This window comes from Prenolepis imparis, unplaced genomic scaffold (genome assembly GCF_030444845.1).
Source record: "Prenolepis imparis isolate NDT839.2.m4 unplaced genomic scaffold, iyPreImpa1.0 SCAF_4, whole genome shotgun sequence".
NCBI lineage: Eukaryota > Metazoa > Arthropoda > Insecta > Hymenoptera > Formicidae > Prenolepis > Prenolepis imparis.
Window position 1 is genome coordinate 19377217 of NW_028141162.1, and position 23504 is coordinate 19400720.

Sequence of the window (23504 nt, forward strand, 5' to 3'; positions counted from 1 at the left end):
GAGAGAGAGAGAGAGAGAGAGAGAGAGAACCAGTTTCTTCTTTCCAAACTCCAAACGATTCCCAGTATCCAGTATCCAGTCCCCCATCTACAGCTGTTTCGCGTTCCGCGCAATGTGGTGCAATGCGCGCTCCGCAACAGATATGTGGAGCACATGTGCACGAGAGTACATATTATATACGTACATAATATTGAAAATTTAAGACTGAGTAATCGTTCCATCTGAATGTAAATTGCAAATTGTGACGTAATCACAGAAAACGCACTAATTAACAATGAGTGTTAATAAAAAAGGACCGTATAAACAATACATATACGAAGAACATAACCCTGAAATACCAGCATCAACGGCACTTTCTCGAAAAAAAAAACATGATCATGTAAGTATTTTTAAGTCATATATCCATAAATTAATTTAGTTAATATTATAAGTAAATTAATTTACATTTCTTAATATATACAAATATGTTTTTATACAAGCAAAGATTTTTGCTGAAATTTTGTTGAATCTTTATGGATACTTTTAGTTAAAATTGCTGCCAAGGTTTATGTATTTTCTGTACAACTAATTCAATTTTTTGTGTTTGAGATAAATTCAAGAAAATCCTTGTTCGGGTAAGAATACAAAACGTTCTAAGTTGAGCCGAATACAGGAGATCAATGTAGCTGGAAGTAGCAATGAAATAGTAAATGAAGTCGCAATTAAATCTAATATACTTTCATCTGAGAAAGATTCTGATTCTGAGGGCCTCCAAAGCAGCGATGAAGAATTAAATGACATTTCATCATGCTTAAGTCATGAAGGAGATGATAGTTCATCATGTACAGATAACTCATCATCAGAGTATGAAATTGATTTGGCCTCTGATATGAACGAATATGAAGAAATTCCAACTGCTGATGAAGATGACAATAATGTTATTGATAATGACGATGATCATAATCAAGATCCACACATGGAGCAGGTAATATACATGTACCGCCTTACAAAATATCACTGATAACTAGTTCGATGGAAAACTATTAAAAATAATTTATTAACTATACAGAAAACTATAGGTATAGAAAACTATAAACTTATACCGTTTTCTATATGGTTAGTGAATCGTTTTGAATAGTTTTCTATTGGATATAGTTACCAGGAATTTGCTAATATTTGTGCAAATAAAGTCTTGATTATGTATAGTTGTGTTTTATACAATGCCGTTAAAAAGTTTCCGAACATATTATCTCACCCCAAAATTAAAATGTTTCAAGTTTTATCGCGGTCCGTACGAAGGACTAACTCTGTAATGGGTGACTAACCATGTAATAAAAATGTATAATATATAAGCTAATTAATATATAGACCTATCTATATAACATGCTACCTAACTAAAATATATATATGTAAACACAACTCTATACAAATATATGTATAACAAAATATTATAATTTATAAAATCATTAATAATTGATCAGATCAGTATTAAAAGTTTGTATTTTGTGTTTAAATTCGTATAAAAGAAATAAAAATTTAATATAAACATATAAATAAATTAATCCTACGGAAAATCCATACGAAAAATGAATCAAAAAAATTAGAAATCCCGCTGTAAAACAATTTTAGGGGTGTTCGACGGCCGTAGAAGTAACGTGCAAAATGTTGCATCATGTACATCGTATACACATAATGCAACGAATACGCATAAAACGTGTAAAAACAACACGCATAGATGCATACATACAACACACGTGTGTTCTTATTTTACACACGATGAATGACACGAAGAAAGAATAACACGCTTAAAATGTGTAAAAGTAACACACTTGTTTTTGCAGTGAGATTATATGCACAGTGTTGCGGAAGGCGTGGTTAAACAGTTTGTTATGGCGTGGTTCGATTCCACCAATCATGATAAAGAGTGGTATTTAGGGAAATACCAACAAGTTTTTGATAATAAATTGACAAATATACTACCTCCATCAGAAATAACACAAATACCACGATCGATAGTTCTAAGAAAATTGTTTAAGGCATCAGAGGAAAAATATCTTACTGTACTATTCGTTGCCTTGTTTAAGTGGATTAATGCCACAGAAATTTATTAAACATTGGCTACTTTTTGTATTTAGTATGTATATTTTTCTACAAACACATATTTCTGAAGACAAATTTATCGCTGCTGAACAAGCATTACGAACATTTGTATTGCAAATAGAAGAACTGTATGGAGATGATTTCATGAATTACAATATTCATTTGTTATTGCATATACCTACATCAGTGAAAAATTACGGTGCTCTTTGGGCTTGGTCAACCTTTCATTTTGAAGGCTTCAATCGAACATTAAAAACTTTATTCAATGGTACACAATGCATAACGCAACAAATATCTAAGTTTTATTCTAGATTAAGGTTTATTAACAACAACAAGTCGATTTTTACTGGCGAAAATTGTAGCTCGAAAGGAAAAGCTATTTTTGATTACTTAATGAAAGTGTGTCATATTAGAAGATGTACAGAATACGACAATTCTTTAAAAGCATTTGGAATAAAAAAAGAAATAGTGTTAACTGCTATACAAAAAATTATTGTAGAAGAATTAATAGGGGAATCTGTCGAAAGCACGGCTTTTACTTTTGACCGATTTATTTTTAGAAATATTCTTTACCATACTTTAAATTATCCTAGATTATTAAAAAGATATAATAATACAATATTAACAAAGAATAGATTGATATTGGATATATTATATTTATGTACCGTGACAAAAGCAAATGATGGAACTGAAACTAATGTATTATTATGCAAAGAATATAATATTTTACCGGAAGAAGTATGCAAAAATAATCGGGTATCTTCCATAAATTTTAGTTTTATTACTAAAAAAACTGATAACATTACAGGTTGCCTATTGGATATGATTAAAAGTAAATGCGTTGTTATACCATATTCCAATGAACATAAGCAATTTATCATACCTGTCGTTAATACAATTGAAACCGATTGATTTCTAGAGGCACAAAGCAAGCAAAATGTACGTGTAACATAATGCGTATACACGCGCGTAGAGAAGCATATGTATATGTACAATATTATATTATTATTAAGTTAGTGTTTCTAATATATAGTTATGTAATGTAAATTAATATTTTGTAATAAATAAAATAATATATATTAGCAGATATATCAGATTCTTACGTATTTATATTGACCAATATATTATTATTATTATTTTATAAAAAAATATAAAAATATATATAACTGATATAATAATAATACTATGCATACAGTACCGGCCAAAATTATATCTCACCTTTTGATTTTTTCAGCATAACTTGTTTTAAAGAGCACGGATCTCTACACGAATCATAACATATTTTGAAGGACGGTATAACATATATTGAATTATAATTCAATGTTATACCAACCTTCAAAACATGTTATGATTTGATAGAGATCCGTGCACAATATCCGTATACAATACACAATATCCTTGATAATTTCTCGATCCAATGATCTCAATTTAAATAAATATGTTTACGCTAGAAATACTTTTTTTTTAATAAACATGTTTATGTTCGTATTCAATATAATGTATAATTTGTGCATGTCATGTTATAATTTATGCACGTAGTTCACAGCATGTTTATCTTTTGTTATTCGTCTTTCTATTATTCTATTCTTTAATGTCTCTCTTTGCATCTAATCTTGTTATGTATCATTTAAAATAAAGCTTTATGAAATTTATCACTATAGTATTTATCTATTAAAATAGCGTTCACATACGCAAAAGGCAACAAGCCTCAACATCTGAGAAAATAGCGTTCATATACGCAAAAGGCATCAAGCCTCAACAAAACATTATTATGGTGCAATGTGATATTGAACATTGCAGTAGAATGTCTTTGCAGGCGAATATTGTAATGCAATACTTCAATGAATTTGACTTTTTTCAGCATAATAAGATAGTAAATGTCGATTATAATGCATTGGACCTAGTTTTCTCTTCTTTACGCAGTGTTTCGGTGCGGACAGCCACAGAGCCTTTATGCGAATGCGACCGATACCATCCGGCTATTGCGATATCTTCAGTTACCGATGAAGATTTCTCTACCTTCTAAAGTTGAATGGAGATGGAATTTTAAGCGTGCGAATTACAGTGCTATTAATGATTATCTTGGCAGTATTTTATGGGATGATGAATTCAGGTATCTTGATGTAAATGCGGCTGTTGAATTGATGTATAATCATATTGAGTATGCGACATCTGCCTATGTGCCTAGATATCCGGTTCGCAGGTCTCTGCATCCTGTATGGTTTTCGGGGGAATTGATCTCTCTTATTAAGGCTAAGAAATCTGCTCATTTCCGTTATAAATGTAGCAATCAATATTCCGATTATCTGATTTTCTCGAGACTGAGAGCGCAGTGCAAATCACTTGCATCGACATGCTTGCAGAGTTACGTACTTAACTCAGAGTCAGCGATCACCAAAGATCCAAAAATTTTTTGGAATTTTATTAATTCTATGACGACCTCCAATAAATCACCTACGTATATATACCATAACGATTCTTGTATCGATGATAGCTTGGATATTGCAAATTGTTTCGCAGATTATTTCGAATCTGTCTATTCCGTCTCTAATGGTCAAGTTTGTGACGTGATGTATGAGCATGACTTGAATATACGGGACATGGATATTTCCATTGGGGACATTTTCAACTTTATTAATTCCACTCAAATAAATTCCAGTCCGGGCGCCGATGGCATCCCATCGGTGCTTCTTAAGTCATGCAACTATATCTTGTCTAGAGTTCTGTGGATAATTTTTAATAAGTCCTTATCAAGTGGTATCTTTCCGGAATCCTGGAAGCTATCTATCGTTACTCCGATTTTTAAGAGCGGGGATGGGTCTTTAGTCTCCAACTATAGACCTATAAGTAAGCAAAGTATTATACCAAAAATATTTGAGAATTTGATTACTAATAAACTTGCTTTAATGTTGAAGAATGTAGTGATTGAGCAGCAGCATGGATTTATTGCTGGTCGTTCTGCGGTTACGAATTTATTGGTGTATCAGGATTTTATAAGCGCGACAATTGAGGATGGCTCCCAGGTAGATGCTATTTATACCGATTTTAAAAAGGCTTTTGATAGTGTTGACCATGCTATACTGCGTTGCAAATTGCGTGCCTTTGGCATTGGGGGTAACATATTAAAATGGATAACTAGTTATTTAACTGATAGATTGCAGACCGTTAAGTACAATAATTGTCTATCCAGAGTTATAAAAGCGTCGTCAGGCGTACCACAGGGTTCTCATTTAGGCCCGTTACTATTTAATTTATTTATTAATGATATTGGAGAAATATTTTATCATAGTAAATTTTTGCTCTATGCTGATGATTTAAAGATTTTTCGTCGGGTGGATAACTCTGTGGAGGCGGATCTTTTACAGCAAGATTTGCTTCGCCTTGACCATTGGAGCAATAGGAATAAATTACACTTTAATTTATCTAAATGTCATGTAGTTCGTTTTAATCATAAAAGATTAGTGTATAAGCACGACTACATGATAGGTGGGTTTACTCTATCAGTTGTTGATGACATACGAGATTTGGGTGTCACTTTTAGCGCGGGTTTATCGTTTGGTAAACATATTCGAAATATCACGAGTTGGGCGTTTAAAAAACTTGGCTTTATAATGCGCTCTTTCAAGTATTTTAAAAATATTTTTACTTTAAGATTGTTGTATTGCACGCTTGTTAGGTCTCAGCTGGAATATGTTTCGATTGTCTGGGATCCGTACCGGAAGAGTTGTTGCATTCTAATTGAAAGAGTTCAGCATCGATTTCTCCGCAGGATGAGTTTTCTTACGGACAGGCCAATGCGTTTCTCCGATCATACGTATGATGTAATTTTGAAGAAGCTTAATTTAAGCACATTAGAAGATAGAAGAGTTTTTTTAGATTTACTGTTTTTATATAAATTGATCAACGGCCATATCTGTTGTTCGGAATTATTGGCACGAGTAAATTTGCGTATCCCAGCTAGGCCTCTCAGAATCAGTCCAATTTTCGGGGAAGAATTTCATCGTACCTCATTTGGTAAATTTAAACCGCTAAACAAACTTAGCATATTGGCGAATAAATTTTCAGATCGTGTCGATTTCTTTCACTGTTCGCTCTACTCATTCAAACGATCTCTATCGAAATGTTTTCACTGATTTATCACGTATTTTTTGTTTCTGATTTTTAATACTTATATTGCGTTGTCTCTTATTATAATTATTTTAATTATGTCTTTTACTGATGTTAATACATAAAATTTTCAATTTTGTTTGTTTGTATTAGAGGGATGAGTCCCGTTAAATAAATAAATAAATAAATAAATAAATTGTAATGCAAAACATTTTGCAGCTGAAAAAATTTCCAATAAAGGAAATTCATTTCATGATTGTAATCATGGTGCAGTATATCTTCAACCATTACCTGAACATCCTCAATTTCTTCATTCTTTATTCGCAGGAACTCATGTAAAATCTAATAATTTTTTTCAATATATTCGTAGTTATAATAGTTCATTTTCGTTTGCATCATTTAATGCTAATTTAGTTAATTTTCAAAATAGGCGATCAGGTCCGTATTGTTTCAAAATACAAGGACAAATTTATTATCAAATAAATACAGCATTATATGCTGCTCAAAGTGAAAATCCGACTTATGGTCAACTTTTTATTATAGATCCTAATGAAGCAATAAATTATCGTCTTATTAAAAATTCAGATTTAGATTTTGAAATTCTACAAAATCTTGAACATATAATGCGGGAATTGAATATATTTACTCAATCTTATCAAATGATGGGTGAAGAATTAGAAAATCAACGACAACTAGAAATAGAATCTGGAGAATTATTACCAGAATTACAATTATTATTTACATTAAAACCAGGTATGGATCGACGTCGATATAATGCTCAAAGAACTAATGAAGTTGCTGCTGTTTTTCGTAGAACTGCTGATGGAGAAATTCCAGAATCATATGTAACAATACGTAATAAAAATACTAAAACTTTACAAAATATTAGTACCATGGATCCAAATGTTGAACCATGGATATATCCATTATTTTATCCATATGGAACTCAAGGGTGGCATTGTAATTTAACAAAATTAAATAGTAATAAATGAATAACTAGATGCCAGTATATTAAATATCGCATGGCTATTCGTGATGAATTTAACGTCTTTTTATTAGGTCGTCGTTTATTTCAACAATGGCTTGTAGACAATTATGTGAAAATTGAAAAGGACAGAATAAATTTTTATTGCAAATATTGCAAATATTGCAAAAATCATCAAAAACAACTACGTACTGAAACATATCAAGGTTTAAGAGATTATTTACAAACTACGGCGAATAACTTAAATGGACGTATTGGAAAGATGGTTATACTTCCATCCACATTTGTTGAATATCACCACGTAATATGTTACAAAATTATCAAGATGCAATGGCAATTGTTAGTAAATTTGGTAAACCAGATCTTTTCATTGCAATGACTTGCAATCCAAAATGGCGCGAAATTGAAGAAAATCTTTTGCCTGGACAACAAGCTTCTGATAGACCTGATATTTGCGCACGTGTTTTTAATCTTAAAAAAGATTATTTAATTAATTTGATTGTTAAGCAAAAATTTTTTGGAGAAGTAGTAGCCTTTGTATATGTTATTGAATTTCAAAAACGTGGTTTGCCACATGTCCACATGTTAGTTACTTTAAAATACAATTCCAAAATAACAACTCCACAAATCGTTGATAAGTATATCTCTGCTGAAATTCCTGATCCTTGTGAAAATCAAGCTTTACATGACATAGTTATGAAACATATGATTCATGGACTTTGTGGTGTTGGTGTTTGGTAGATGGAAAATGTTCGAAAAATTACCCTAAACCGTATCATGAAGAGACCAGAATGGATGAAGATGCTTATCCTTATTATCGTCGACGAAATAATGGCAAAAGTTTTGAACGTCCTGGTAGATATATAGTTGATAATCGTTATGTAGTTCAATATTGTCCTATTTTATCAATTATATTTAATTGTCATATTAATGTAGAAATTGTTTCAAGTATCAAATCAGTTAAATATCTGTATAAATATATTTATAAAGGACATGATGCTGCTGCTATTACAATTGAATCAATAACAGAAAATATAATTATAGATCATGATGAAATACGCAATTTTATAGAAGCTCGTTATGTTGGACCTGTAGAAGCGAGCTGGCGTATTTTTGAGAAAAAATTACAAGATAAAAGCCATACTATCGTACGTTTACCCGTCCATCTTCCTAATCAACAAAATGTTATAATTGAAAATGAAGCAAATGAAGAAACTATAACTTCTGCTTTAGATCAAGTTACTATGTTAATATATTATTTTGCATTAAATTCTCGCGATGAAGAAGCAAAACAATATTTGTATATAGAAATTCCACGTTATTATACATTTAAAGAAGAAAAAATTAATGGTAAAAATATATCGCGTTGGAGTAAACGCAAGAGTCATTATAATTGCATAGGACGAATATATTCCGTTAGCCCAACACAAACTGAATTATATCATTTACGACTATTATTACTTACAGTAAAGGGAGCTACGAGTTTTGATAAGTTAAAAACTGTAAATGGAGAAGTTTGTCAAACATTTTCAGTGGCATGTCTAGCTTTAGGTTTGATTGAAGATGATGATGAATGGAGACGAGCTATGAACGAAGCTGTTGGATGGATGATGCCAAGACAACTTCGTAGATTATTTGTACGTATATTATTACATTGTCAACCATTGCATCCTGAAGAGCTTTGGGAAAATTTTAAAGTAACAATGTCAGAAGATTATGTACGACATTTTAGAATATTACAAGGACAAAAGAAAGCTTATGCGCAAATCAATGCTATGCTGTGTGCTGAAGGCAAAAGTTTTGCTGATTTTCCACAAATGGAACAATTGCAAGATAATAATGAAGAGAATGATTATGTAACACTTGAAGAAACTATGGAAATTGGTGTCAAACAATATGAACAATTAAATGACAAGCAGAAAGAAATAGTGGATCTTATATTAAATAGATTAGACAATAATAATCACGATAATAATTGTTTTTATATCGACGTCCAGGTGGTTCAGGTAAAACGTTTACATGTACAACTATCTATCACTTAGCCAAAATTCATAATAAACATGTATGTACAATGGCTTTTACGGGCATTGCAGCGACATTATTGCCAGCAGGAAGAACGGTTCATAAGATATTTGGATTGCCAGTTCCATTATTTACTGATTCATCATCTAGCATTAAAATTCAATCAAAGGAAGCTCAATATTTAAACCATGTGAATTTATAAACGCTCGTTATACACTCGTCAAAAAAATTATCGCAACACGTAATCAATATCAAAATTTAGCATAAATTCAAATAAGCGTATCTCCGCGAAAAATTGTCGTATTAAAAAATTTTTTTTTGTTTTAAAGGGTAAAGTCTCTACTTTAAGGAACTTTCGTTCGATTTTGATTTTATTCTCTCCCCTTTTCTCCCTTTAAAAGGAGGGACGTGTTTTTTTTTCAAAAAATTGCATTGTTTGACGAACTCTATGGAGTGTACTAAATTTTTTTCGCAAATATCATCATAACTATCGTAAAATATGGACTTTTCTCTACAAATTTTAAAAAAAATTGAATACCGTACGATTTTTTTTCGCGAAGTTACAGCATATCAAAGTTACTTATGCATTTTTGCCTATATATTTAATTACCGCCAACATTAGCATTACCCGATGGGCACTACGGGGAGGTTGCTGGTCGGATTTTGCCCATCGTGTGTGTGTGTGTTGGGGCAGGGATATATGTGTTCGTATATAAAATTGTATATTTCTGCCTCGTCTTCGGATGACCTCTTGCAGGCGCTCACGCATATTAATGCAGGCTCTAATTGTGGCTTGCAGAATTTCGAACCATATTCGATGTAGGGCTGCTTCCAATTGCTGGAAATTGGTTGGTAGTCTTTCAAAATCATGCAGCCATCTTCCCATAAAAGGTCATCCGAAGACGAGGCAGAAATACACTATTTTAAATACGAACATATATCCCTGCCCCAACACACACACACACACACGCACGCACGATGGGCAAAATCCGACCAGCAACTTCTCCGTAGTGTCTATCGGATAATGCTAATGTTGGCGGTAATTGAATACATAGGCAAAAATGCATAGGTAACTTTGATATGCTGTAACTTCGCGAAAAAAATCGTACGGTATTCAATTTTTTTTTAAATTTGTAGAGAAAAGTCCATATTTTACGATAGTTATGATGATATTTGCGAAAAAAATTTAGTACACTCCGTAGAATTCGTCAAACTATGCAATTTAAAAAAAAAAAACATCCTCCCTTTTAAAGGGATGGAGAAAGGGGGAGAGAATAAAATCAAAATCGAACGAAAGTTCCTTAAAGTAGAGACTTTACCCTTTAAAACAAAAAAAAAATTTTGAAATACGACAATTTTTCGCGGAGATACGCTTATTTGAATTTATGCTAAATTTTGATATTAATTACGTATTGCGATAATTTTTTTGACGAGTATGTCCCATAATTCGCGAACCACCCGTCAGTTGCAGGTAGAGTAGGTTAAACTGAGTAAAAAAGTCCACTACCATTTTGCGATTTTCTCAATAATTAATGAGAAATAAATTAAAGAAAATCAGCCAATTCGAGCGATGATAAGTGTGCAGCGAGAAGAGACAGCCCACTCGGGGGTCCAGAGTTAGCGCTACGTATGTAGTTACTGTCTTTTGTAAAGCGCTCCTCCCCGCTTCATCGCGCGCCTAGCAACCGTGTAACATTATGCTGTTTCTTTTCGCCGCATGCTTAGTAACGATATGAAACTGGGCTGTCTTTTCTCGCCGTCGTCACGCGAATTGGCTGATCTTCTTTAATTTATTTCTCATTAATTATTGCGAAAATCGCAAAATGGTAGAGGACTTTTCTATTCAGTTCAACATGCTCTACCTGCAACTGACGGTTCGCGAATTATGGGACACCCTGTATATCCAATATGAATGATGTAAATTACATTGGCTATGCGAGCCAAACGTGGATGTCAGTACGTATGCTTCCAATGAAATTAATTTTTTCGTTGGAATTTAATTCATTGTGCACGAGGCACGAATTTTGCTTGGTACTTATGCCAAGACTTTATTTGGGAATAATCTCAATTCGAGATTTAATTTCCCGAATCCCCTCTAACCCCCCTAAAGAATTATAGGCGAGAAAAATATAGATCCGAAAGTCGCTGAATCGGGAATCGAACCCGAGACCTTTCGCTTGCCGGGCAACTGCTCTCACCATCTGAGCTATTCAGACCCTTCGATTCTATACTTTTCTCTGCCTTGATAAACAAATTTTTGAAAATAACGCCTTTCTCAGCCGGCGTGAAAGTTAAACCATGTGAATTTATAAACGCTCGTTATATATCCAATATGAATGATGCGTTTATAAATTCACATGGTTTAACTTTCACGCCGGCTGAGAAAGGCGTTATTTTCAAAAATTTGTTTATCAAGGCAGAGAAAAGTATACAATGGCCCATCACTCTGATTGGTTGGTTTTGTTTTTGGGAAGAGAGTGGGAGAGTAGGCAGGGTTTTTGAAAAATGCCGACAAAATGGCGATAAAATATCGTGGTATAGCGTAGCAGGCGTGGGGATTATGGCACCCCACCCCGTCTATGATAGGCTCTAACTATAGTGGCCCAGCACTCTGATTGGTTGATTCTTTTTGGAAGGGTAGGGAGTGAGCAGACAGCGTTTCTGAAAAAAGCCGAGAAAATGTCGATAAAAAAACGCGGTATAGCGAAGCGTCATAGAGCGGTTGGGCCCCGGTGATCGTGTATAGCGCTGAAAAAAGATAAATAAAAAACGCACTAATTTCGGCTGACCGTCGTTACTCGGCGTCGCATTGACGGGTAGCGTCGGCATCGTCGCTAATAAAGAAAACAAAAAGATATATAAAAAGTACATGTCCGCTTTCAATTTAGGCTAATTATCGTCACCTCAGGTAACAAAAAGAGGACTAAAACACGTGCATTCGAGTTCGCATTCTAGTGACGCTACGTAAAGGTTTTATTGCTGAAAAGAATAAAATTATTTCGAGGTAAAGGAAGAATAGAGAATGAAAATGTAAGACAATTTAAGATACAAAATTTTACTTTATGGTAGTTTTTAAATAAAATCGATATTATTACATAAACATGATACATAAAAATATATTTCTTTTATAATATATTACATTTAAAATAACAGGAATATGACATTTTATTTTTAAATTTATTGTTACAATTGCAGAGAATTATTACTAATACTATATACATGTACTTTTTACAAAAATTTACATTGCTTTCCTAATAAATGTATAAAATACTTATATAAAATATTGAAGAAAATACGCGAGAAAAGAATTATTTCGATGATAAATATCCGTACGGAATCGAGTAACGGCTATTAATAAATCTACGTTTCACCAACACTGGTGCGTATATTTTCGTCTCGTCCCGCGTTACAATTTCATGAAACGCAGTGCGTCGAATTGCGCTAAAACGTAAATTTATTGTAGTTTTATCTTCTTCTTCGTTATCTTCTTGTTCTTTTTCTAGATTCTTTTCTCGCGCTAATAATAATTTTTTAATGCTATTAAAATTAACGCGCCGTGAGTTCTCGTAATTGAGGGTTATTCCCTCAACTTTACAGGTTTCATATATTCGATCCTCGGGTGTTCGCACGATGTAGGCGTAAAATTTTGGACCACCGGACATGAACTCTTCGATGTAGCTACCGCGTCCGTAGCTCTCGAGTTCGTCGGTCATATCGCCTAGAAAATTAGCCGTGTGAGGTTCATATTCAATCGGATCACCGGTGCTCGCATAAATACAGGAATCGGTATCGTAATATAACACGCGACGATCTAAACGCTCCAAATATTCGTATAATTTTAAACGTGCTTGCGCTGTCGTATATGCGGCTATCACTACGTTGGTTATCGGCGAGGGTACGACAGCCTCTTGTCGCAACCGCCACGAAACATATATTATCTCATCGTTTACAGGTAATATATCGGTTATCTCGTGCTCGGGACTTGTTAATAACAACATAAAACACTGATGTGTCTTAACGACTTCGGTGTTTGGTAAATTGGATCGCTGGCCGAATTTACCCCAGAATGAATTCAGACAAAGCTTCGCGACCGAGCGTAAACCGGGATTTCGCGCGATGTTACGCTTATCGAGAACAATACCCTCGGTTTCCTCGTACTCCCGCAGGTATCGCTCTTTAGCGTCATCGTCCTCGCATTCGCCCGGCCACCCGCTTGCTTCCTGTTTAAGTTGTAGAAATGAGTTTATATATTCGGCGAACAATCCACCTTGCTGTGTTTCGCGATTATATTGGCTAATTTTATATTGCCAAATTTCATTAACTTTTGTCACGAGATAACCTTTTTCGATGGCCTTGCGTAATTCGCAGATCACCCACGTGCCCTCGAATTCGCGTTCGCTAGGACGCTCGTGCGTACACGACGTCAGCGAAAATGTTTCGCAGCAACTGCGACATAAGACGAATAACAATTTTCCGTGCACGCGATACGGGAGTACTGGATGAAATAAATCGCGCGGTGGAAGTACCGTACGACGTACGAGGCCTTCGACAGTATCAAAATCATAATTCGGAGCCGTTCCGATTAAAGTGGAACATTCATCGCCGACATAAATATCAGGATGGCCGATAGGGAAAGCACCCGTCTTCATTACATACGGGTACAAAGAACTTACATCCACGTAACGTATTTTCTCCGCAACCGTGATTTTGTAAAGAGTCGCGATATTTCCCGTACGTCCACCGAAAAATGCGTCGCAAGGATCGAGCGGTGCTGTTTCCACCATCGGATGGCTCTCCAGAAATTCGCGCATCTCGCGATTGTCCCGCATTCCCGATCGAAGGTACACTCACTTTTCTGTCACCAAGTACCCCCGCTGTCGCAGTCGCCACGAGATCGCGAGAGTTCGTTCGTATCGCGAGTTAATCGTGTCTTTACGGTCCATAGCCGACGAAAGCGTTTTATCGCGATTTATCGGAAAGCACGATGTACATCCGTGCCAAAAGCAGCCGTGGAATTGCAGCACGTGACGCGACGTTACTCCCATTTCCGATGTTTTTTCATAATAACCATCGACGAGTGTGCCGTTGATCGTACGATATTCGCGCGCACGACCTGCATGGTTTATAGGATGACCGAGCTCGCGCTCCTTCCATACCAGCCACTGCAGAGCTTTACGCGAATACATGTTCGCTTTTCTGTACCCGCCGGCTGGAATGACACCTATTGTATTCAAGTGTAAAAAGTTTTTCCGAAAAACTGTCATACACGTCGAAGCGATAGTTGTACATTCCTCGAACGGGCATACATTTCCGCGATCTATAAAAATTTTTCTAAACGCCATGCACGCTCGTCGAAGTATATCAACATCGGTACGGCAATATTGCACTATCTCGCGTTGAAAATCAAACACGGCGTTTTTTAGCCGCATGTCCGTGTGCCACGTGAGAAAGCGTTCGCGCTCTTTCGATTTCATAGTTTCGGGGGAGTAGTAATGTGCGGTGGGTAATGGTCCGACATACGATTGATTTTCGATAGTATTGAATAAATGCGAAAAAATGCCTTTATCCGACGTATCCTTCAACCCGAAAGCCTTCGGTAAATCAGATAATCGCATCGGCATATAATTCACGCTATCGATAAACTTTGTACGTCCAACCGTTAATACGACGATCTTTGTCTCGTTCAAAATCACTTTCGGCTCGAGATTCACGCGATTTTGTACAATATATTTTAAAATAAATTGAGCGTCGAACGCTTTCGCATTGTGTGCTATGCATATGATCTGTTTGAAATATTTCGTCTTTCGCGTTGCGAAATCGACAAAATGTTTCACCAGATCGTTACGAAACACGAACTCTCGCACTCCGCACCAGTGACAACGCACTGACATATCGTTGTTTTGCGCGCACACTTCGCAAATTTGTTGCGCGACGCAAAGTGTCGGAACGTGTTTTTTTACGATGTCGTACCTTCGATCGTTTCGTCCTGCCGCGTTTCAAAATCGTAAAACACGAATGCTACGCGTCCTTTTCTGCCTTCATATGCAAATTTGCTCGTTTCCTCGTTATCAATTGCGTTTTCTTGGCGCTCCTCGGCGGATATACCTACCGTCGACGCTTCTACCACCGGATGTGATGTCGACGACGATGATCCGGCGGAGGAATTAACATCGCGACGAAGAGGTCTCATATAGCATAAATGATTTCGAGGTTGCGCCGAATGACATAATCTACAGTAAGAAACGCCGCATTCGTGTTTCGCTTTCGCTTTAACTACACAGCCGCATTCATCGCAAAATCGTATGACACTACAAACACTCGCGTGCGATCTACCGTCATATGATTTTTCCCTACGATGACGCTCGAAACAGGATGCACCGTAAAACGTCCGGTTGCATGCATCGCATTTTACGATTTGCGCGTCGAAGTAATCGCACGCTGGCACGACAAAACAACGCGGACATTTATTTGAACACCGGTGACCGCTACCTCTATCGTTTCGAAAGTCTACATTACACGCTACGCAATAATTACGAGAACCTGCGGCGGCTTTTAAATTTAATACAGGGTTGAAATGACACGAATCCTCATAATACATAATATTTAGCCGATGAGAGGATTCGCGTCCGAGAGAAGGGAGTATCGCTGTGCCGTCGTAGAACGGTTTCTCGCCGCGACCAAAAGTACTAAAATTATATACAGCGATAGCGATATTATCAGCGGCGAGATATCGCTGGAAGCGCTTGATTTCATTAATCCCGCATCCTTCTTCGGGTATTATTACACCAGCATTTCTTGTTAATTCTAACGCCCATTCGCGTTGTAACGCCGATTGCGGATGCCTAACTCTATTCCATTTATCGTGTAATTCTCCCGTACGTATGTTACCGCGTTCACAATAAATTTGCGCTACTACGAGAGAGCGCGGAAAACACAAGTTGTCAGAATTAGCTATTTCGATTATCGAGCGCTTCGCGATATTTTCACGCGTTAATGCGACCCGAAGGAACAGCGATGTTGAAAATATGTACATTAATTCGGCGATATCGAGTCCACCCGCGCTCTGCGCTACCGCGCTCACGAGACCCCAAATATCCTCGTGGGTCAAGTCGCGCACCGGACGAAAAGATAAACCGTGCGATAAATTCGGCGAATCGAACGATAATCCTACATAATCACTCGAATTTGTCGCATACGCGTGAATTTCTCGAAACGCGTTTTCTAAGGTACGATAAATATCCCCGCCTTCGGGTAGCGGACGTATCGCGAAACTCGCTTCTCTGCCGATTACCCCGAATCTTCTAAATCGACGTGCATTTTCTCTAAGCAAAGTTATATAATTAAAATTATCGCTGACCTGATGTTGCTGTTGTCGCGCCTGCTGTTGCGAATGTCTATGCTGCTCCTCTTCTACCTCCTCTTCACCCTCTTCCGCCTTCGACGAAATATTATCCTGTTCATGCTCTTCCCTCGCTCTCCATGCTCTTTCTTCTCCATTATTCTGCGAGTGCGATAATAATACTCTCTCAGGCGCGTCGCTTTGCTCATTTCCTCTACCTCCTCCGCCACTTTGTACTATTGAAAAAAGAAAATTGTTAAATCGAATATACATTGTATAAAATACTAAGATATTGCTTTTCTCTTATGCTTGAATTTAATCTTCGCGCAACTGCTAGCGTTATAATACAACGAGATAACTCACCTTTTGGTGGTAATCGGCGTATCTCGAGTAACGCTTCCCGCTCCCCCCGCCGCTAATATTCCGGAGAATAGTTAACCGACAAGCGACGAATTGCTAAAAATTTAAATCCGTTTAAGATTAAATTCGAACATAAAAATTTGAAAAAAGTAAAATAACTCCGTTACCTTCCACACGAGGATCGTATTCATCTTCTTCGTCCTCCTCGTAATTTTCTTCCTCCATTTGTTCTTCCTCTTCATAATTTTCCTCTTCCTCCTCCTTGTCTTCTTGCTCGTCTTCCTCCGGTTCCTCTTCCCGCTCCATTTCTACTATTTTAACATTTGAAATTTTGTTATAAAAATAATATATAATATATAATTTAAAAGTTTTATATTACTTTGTATTTAAATTTTTGCAGAGCTATGTAAACTTATATTTTCTAAATATCGTCTTACCTTGTGTGAACACCTCGCTATCCGCTGAGCTTACAGCAATTATAGAAGCGGCGTCGTCGTCGTCGTCAACGTCGTCGTCGACATTATTATTATTAATAATATCATCTTCGTCATCTAAAATAATATATTTATATATTAAGATTACTAATTTTTTATATTAAAAAGAAATATTTTATTATTTTTGAAAAAATGTTAACTTACCAGATATATCGATAACAGCAATCGGCAAGTTTTCCGACTGGTGTATTCGTGCTCTTCCTGAAAATATTTAATTTTTCATCAGTGACTGTTATATATTTTACGAATAATTGTTATATATGTTTAACGTTTGTAAACTTACGCGAAGGTCCTGCCTCGGGCTCTTCTTCCGCTCTGCGTCTTCGGGTGGGGTGTACTGTAGCTAATTTTACAGGAGTGTTCCTCGCTACGAATAATTAATAACAATTAAAAATTTAGGCTTATAATATAATTACTGTTTCATATTTTTTCTCATCGAAAGGAATAAAATAATTACCTGTTAATTGTTTTCTTTGATAATCCGCCAGTAGATAGGCTGCATATCCACCCACATCTTCTTCTTCATGTTGAAAAGCCTCACGCATTAATATTATTTCAGCGGCGGCGTTTAATAATTCTCTATCGCCGCCGAAATGCCCCAATCTATATAATACTCCAAGTAACGAATTGGAGATCAAGCCCGCGAATTTTCTAAAAATATTATAATTATTACACGGCTCTTCCGTCAGCCGTGATAAATACGACGCGGCATTTATCGTCGGCGACAAATTCGCGGTCAAAGTTATGCATTCAGAAATTAACTTTTTCTGAGCTGCCATTTTTTATTTGCACTTAACGTTTGCACTCACAACACTAATGCCGGGATTACGATGAACTTAATGTAACGGGACGCGACGGGACACGACGAGACGTGAAGTGGCGTTACGTGAACGTATCGGTTGAATTTATCTGTGAAATTATGATCGCCGTAACGTGCCGTATAAAAAAGTGAAAAGTTGTTTAATAGCGTTGTAAAGGCGTAGTGTCAAAATTTTCTCTTATAAATATTTTCTTATTGTCATTCTCGTTGATAGTTTCTGTTAGACAATTCAAAAATGAATTCTAACATAAGAAATTATCAATTTTGTTATTTAATTTCGGCTGTATATTTATATATGCAACTGCGGAAAAGAAAACGAGTGCGAACCGTTGGTGTGAGGGAGTTTTTTCGGAGAAGAATCCAGTTTGGTGATGGACATAATTTATTAGAAGAACTCCGTTTCAGTGATCCCCACTTTTTTTTTTATTTACACAAGGATGAATGTCGAAAGGTAAGATTTAATGATTATCTGGCACAAAATATAATCATTTTTACAAATTAATATGTCTGCTTTCCTACATGCTGGTACCTCTTGATCTCGCTAGGTCTATTAATAAAGAAGCGCAAAGATTAATGATTTTTTGGCACAGAGTTTATTTTTACAAATTATATGTTTGCTTTCTTAGATTCGAGTACCTTTTGAGCTTAGTCTGTTAAAAAAACGAGATATGTATACTGCTCTTTTACCCGCTCAGAGGCTTGCTATGACATTAAGGTAAGATGACCAATGTTTACTTTATTTAACTTTTTATCAATTTCTCAGAGTCAATTCAATTTGTAAGTTTGATTTGTAGATTTTTGGCAGCAGGAGACAGTCAGGGTACTCTGAGCTTTTCTTATCGATGTAGCCAGAGCACTGTCTCTAAGATTTTGGCTGAAACCACTCGAGCACTTGTGAGTGTTTTAAAGAATGTATATGTGAAGCCTCCAGCAAATGAAGCGGAATGGCGTGAGGTGGCTGCTGGATTTTGGGAAGAATGGCAGTTTCCCCATTGTGTGGACGCCGTCGATGGGAAACACGTTCAAATGCAGGCCCCACAAGCTTCACAAAGTGTTTTCTTTAATTACAAAAAGACATTTAGTATGATTTTACTGGCAGTTTGTGATGCATATTACAATTTTATTATGCTGGATGTAGGAGCAGAAGGCTCACAAAGTGATGGCGGAGTTTTTCAATCGTCTGTAATGGGTCGACGATTGAATAATGGCTCCATTAATTTATCAAAATCATGTAATCTACCAGGAACTGACATTGACATGCCCTACTTCCTTGTCGGAGATGCAGCTTTCCCTCTGAAGCCTTTCCTCATGAAACCCTATGGCGAACGCAACGTATCCCATAATAAGTCTGTTTATAACTTTAGGTTGAGCAGAGCAAGAAGAGTTATTGAGAATGCCTTTGGAATTTTAGCAGCTCGTTGGAGAATTTTCCGTCACTCTATTATTGCTTCAGAAAACAATGTGGAAACTATTATTGAATGTGCTGTTTGCCTCCACAATTTCATTCGCAAGACAGGCGACAGAAAACTCAACCTGGAGTACTGCCCCCCTTTAATTGATTTTGAATTGCCAACTGGCGAATTGATAGAGGGAGAATGGCATGACATTATCGCTGGAGAGAATGGAGCTATTATTAATGGTCCACGGATGGGTGCAAGAAATGCTGCTCTTCGAGTTTTACAACAGAGAGATGCACTGAAAGAATTCGTGAATGGACCTGGGGCTATACGCCATCAAGATATTATAGTGAGAATCCGGCAAGGAATTATCCCCCCTCAAGATCTATGCAACAATTAATTTCTATAGATAGTTTTAAAATGAATTAAATCAAAGTATAAAACATGAATAAAACGTTTTTATTTTCAAGTCAACACAGATAATATGTACTAGTAACAACAAAATACTTTAACACGTAATTAATCAGATACTTTTAAACCTTCAGTCTCCTCCTCACAATCTTGAATGATCGATCTAAATTTTCTCCTGTACTTCAATTTTAGTGCCATATTTGTTAGACTCTTGAGGCAAGACTCAACATTTTTACCAATTAAGACGTCTGGATCATTAATGTCAATTGAAAGTGATGGTGGTGGTGGTGGTAGTGATTGAACAGGAACACTGGATGCAGCTATGGATTTATTTAGATTGGTAAGAGTCTCTTTAAACATCTCAGCCGTTTCGTCCATCTTTGGCTTCTTACATCGATTCGTAGGCCCTAAGTAGGGGGTGTCGCCTGGCTGGCGGCCGCACGGCGTGAGCAGGGCTCACTGAGCCCTGCGGCCGGGAGTCGGGCGGCATCCGCCCCCGCCACGGCCGAGTTCCTCCCCTAGGGGAGGGCCTCGGCGGTGCCACCGGGCCGATGGTCGAATCCCGTAAAGAGAGGGAACCGCGGCCCGGGGGCACGGGGGGATCACAGGGGCTCAGACCAACGAGCCCCATTGCACGTAATCCCCCCGGGAAGAGACGCGGCAGGGGCGGCCCTCTCCCCGGGCCCTAGAGCGCCGGTGGGAGGGCACCACTGCCTGCGGGAGGGTTCCCCCCCCCCTTCTGGGGGGGAACTCTCAGGAGAAGAGCTCCCGGAGCGTCGGCCGAATCTCCCGTCCCTTTAGGGAGGGAGAGGGAGCCCCGTTCCGGGAGCGGGGGGTGGCGGCTCGAGCGGGAATACTCGAGCCGTGACCCCGCCCCCCGGTTCGGGAGTAAAGTGGAGGCAACCTCGTTATATTCAGAGTCCCGCGCGAGATTTTAATATATTAAGAATACGATTTTTCACATTTCTTTGCTTGCTCGTATAAACTTGCAAACTTGCCGCTTATCACTTGTTTTCACTTAATACTTAATTTCGCTCAAAACTATCTGCGTTTCTTGCTTCTCTGATAATCGAAATGTTCGGGCCAAAGTGTCGAAAAGTTGATTCGGAGAATCGAGCTTTTCAGTTACATTGGACTGAAGAGTACTTCTTCATCCTCCCTGATAGCAAAGATGCCAAGCCAATGTGCTTAATTTGCAATGAAACCGTGGCGGTTAACAAGGCCGCAAACTTGAAGCGCCATTACAATTCAAAACATGCCGCTAAATATGACAGAGAATATCCAAAGGACCTCTGCGTAATGAAAAAATAGTATTGCTTCAAAACTCACGTGAACAATCAAATTTAATAATGAAACGTGCTCTAACTGAGCAGGAAAAATGCGCCGAAATTTCTTTACGAATCTCTTGGATTATGGCGAAAAATATGATTCCTTATTCTCTGAGGTAATTAAATTATGCTTACTTGAAGCCGCGAATATGCTTTTCGAAAACAAAAAAGAAGTGTCCGAAACTTTCAAGAAAATTCCTTTGTCGCGCAACGCGGTAACTGCAAAAATTGAGTCTTGCTCGAGATCAGTCCAAGAAAACATTTTGCATGATCTGCTGAAAGCAAAATTCTTTTCACTTGCAATTGATGAGTCAACTGATATTTCTGATATTTCACAAATGGCAGTTTATGTTCGGTATCTTTGGAAGAGTGAATTCAAAGAAGAACTTTTAACATTATTGCCACTTCATGATCGCACAACCGGTGAAATACTATTCAATAATTTTCAAAAGTTCATGGAGTCTAAAAATCTTTTGTTTGACAATATTCTTTCGATAACAACTGATGGTGCACCGGCTATGACTGGCAAAGTTAATGGCTTCAATGCATTCATGAGAAATCTAAATTCCAAGATTATAGCTTTTCACTGCATAATTCATCAAGCTGTTCTTTGCGCAAAACTTTCTGGCAATCTTAAGAATGTCATGACAATAGTTATGAAAATAGTTAATTATTTGCGCTCGCATTCGGCTCTACAACATCGCTTATTAAGATCATTTTTGCAAGAATGTGAAAGCGACTACATAGATTTGCTTGTTCACAATGATGTTCGCTGGCTAAGTAAAGGCAATGTATTGAATAGATTGATATGCTTACTACCAGATATTCGAAATTTTCTTGAGTCCAGAAATACTAAGACTGCTAATGAGTACTTGCAATTTTTGAGTAACATAGAGAACATTGGCAAAATTTGTTTTTTGGGCGATGTATTCTCCCATTTTAATGAACTGAACAAACATTTGCAAGGCAAGAATAAGGTTCTCTGCGATATATGGGAAAAAATAAAAGCATTTCAGCGGAAATTGCAGTTGTTCGAAAACGATCTAAATTCAAAGGAACTGCTTCATTTTCCTTCATTGAAAACTCATATTGAAAGAAATCCTGATGAAGACATTGGCATGGACATTTTTGTTAAATTTTTACAAGAAGTACAGATTGAATTTTCTTCGCGGTTTTCAGAATTTAACCAAATTTCTGATTTGCTCACTGCTTTGAAAAATCCGTTTTCTATGGAACCCACCGGTAACTGGGTTACACAAGCCATGCATCTTTTCGGTAGTTATATTGATAAAGCTAAGCTTCAGCTGGAAACTATCGAATTACAGGAAAGCATTGTATTGAAAGAAAACTATCAAACAACACAGATAACCAAGTTTTGGACTGATTTGCCCGATGAAACTTATCCTAATTTACGAAAGATAGGTTCTTTTGTATTAACAATGTTTGGATCAACTTATGTTTGCGAAGCTGCATTCTCAAAAATAAATTATGTGAAAAGCAAGTTTCGAAATCGTCTAACTGACCGTCATCTTGAAGATTGTTTGATTGCTGCTACTACTAGTTACAACCCTGAGTTTACCAAGATGGCCAAAGATAGCAAATCGCAATTCTCACATTAATTCGTATTTAGAAAAATATATAAGCATTATAACTAAACTGGCAATAATAATATTTAAAAAAAACAAAAAAAAACTAAAAACTAAAAAAAAACAATTTTGTTAAACAAAAAAAACAAAATATAAAAACAAAAATGGGGATTATTATTGTCCCACCTCCACGTGGTAATCCCTGGATAACGCAAAGAGGGCAATAATTTGATATTAATTTGGCCCGCGGGCAATAGTCAAAATTTGAAATCTGGCCCCTCGAAGAAACTAGTTGGGCATCCGTGTTCTAGATGGTGTTTCAGTTTTACAACTATTTTCCTAGCCAGGTCGGGGAAAATCATAAAATCATTTACTCTTATTTCTTCAGATACAAAAAATAGTTGTATAGAGTATAAGCCTGCTTTTTTTTATCCCATCATATAATGTTACAAGGTCTAAATCGCCGATCTTACTTTTTCTTGTCCGCAAACATTTATTTTACTTTTTATTACAGGGTTTATTACAGAGGATTATTACACACTATTCTTCGACCTAATCCGGCGTTTTCGAACTCAC

The 23504-nt window shown here is 36.7% G+C and overlaps 2 protein-coding genes across 2 annotated transcripts; one reads left to right on the top strand and one right to left on the bottom strand.

The window, feature by feature from the left end:
* Positions 1-12501: 12501 nt before the first annotated feature.
* Positions 12502-14022, bottom strand: LOC145935255 (uncharacterized). Its single transcript, XM_083036402.1, has one exon. It carries the CDS (start codon positions 14020-14022, stop codon positions 12502-12504), a length of 1521 nt encoding a protein of 506 aa, XP_082892528.1.
* A 7370-nt stretch (positions 14023-21392) lies between these two features.
* Positions 21393-22961, top strand: LOC145935586 (general transcription factor II-I repeat domain-containing protein 2-like). The gene has a single exon (XM_083037076.1). The coding sequence runs from the start codon at positions 21393-21395 to the stop codon at positions 22959-22961; it is 1569 nt and encodes a 522-aa protein (XP_082893202.1).
* Positions 22962-23504: the final 543 nt, after the last annotated feature.

Coding starts and splice junctions, on each gene's coding strand:
- LOC145935255 (XM_083036402.1), bottom strand. CDS start 14,022: ATGCGGGACAATCGCGAGATGCGCGAATTTCTGGAGAGCCATCCGATG.
- LOC145935586 (XM_083037076.1), top strand. CDS start 21,393: ATGCGCCGAAATTTCTTTACGAATCTCTTGGATTATGGCGAAAAATAT.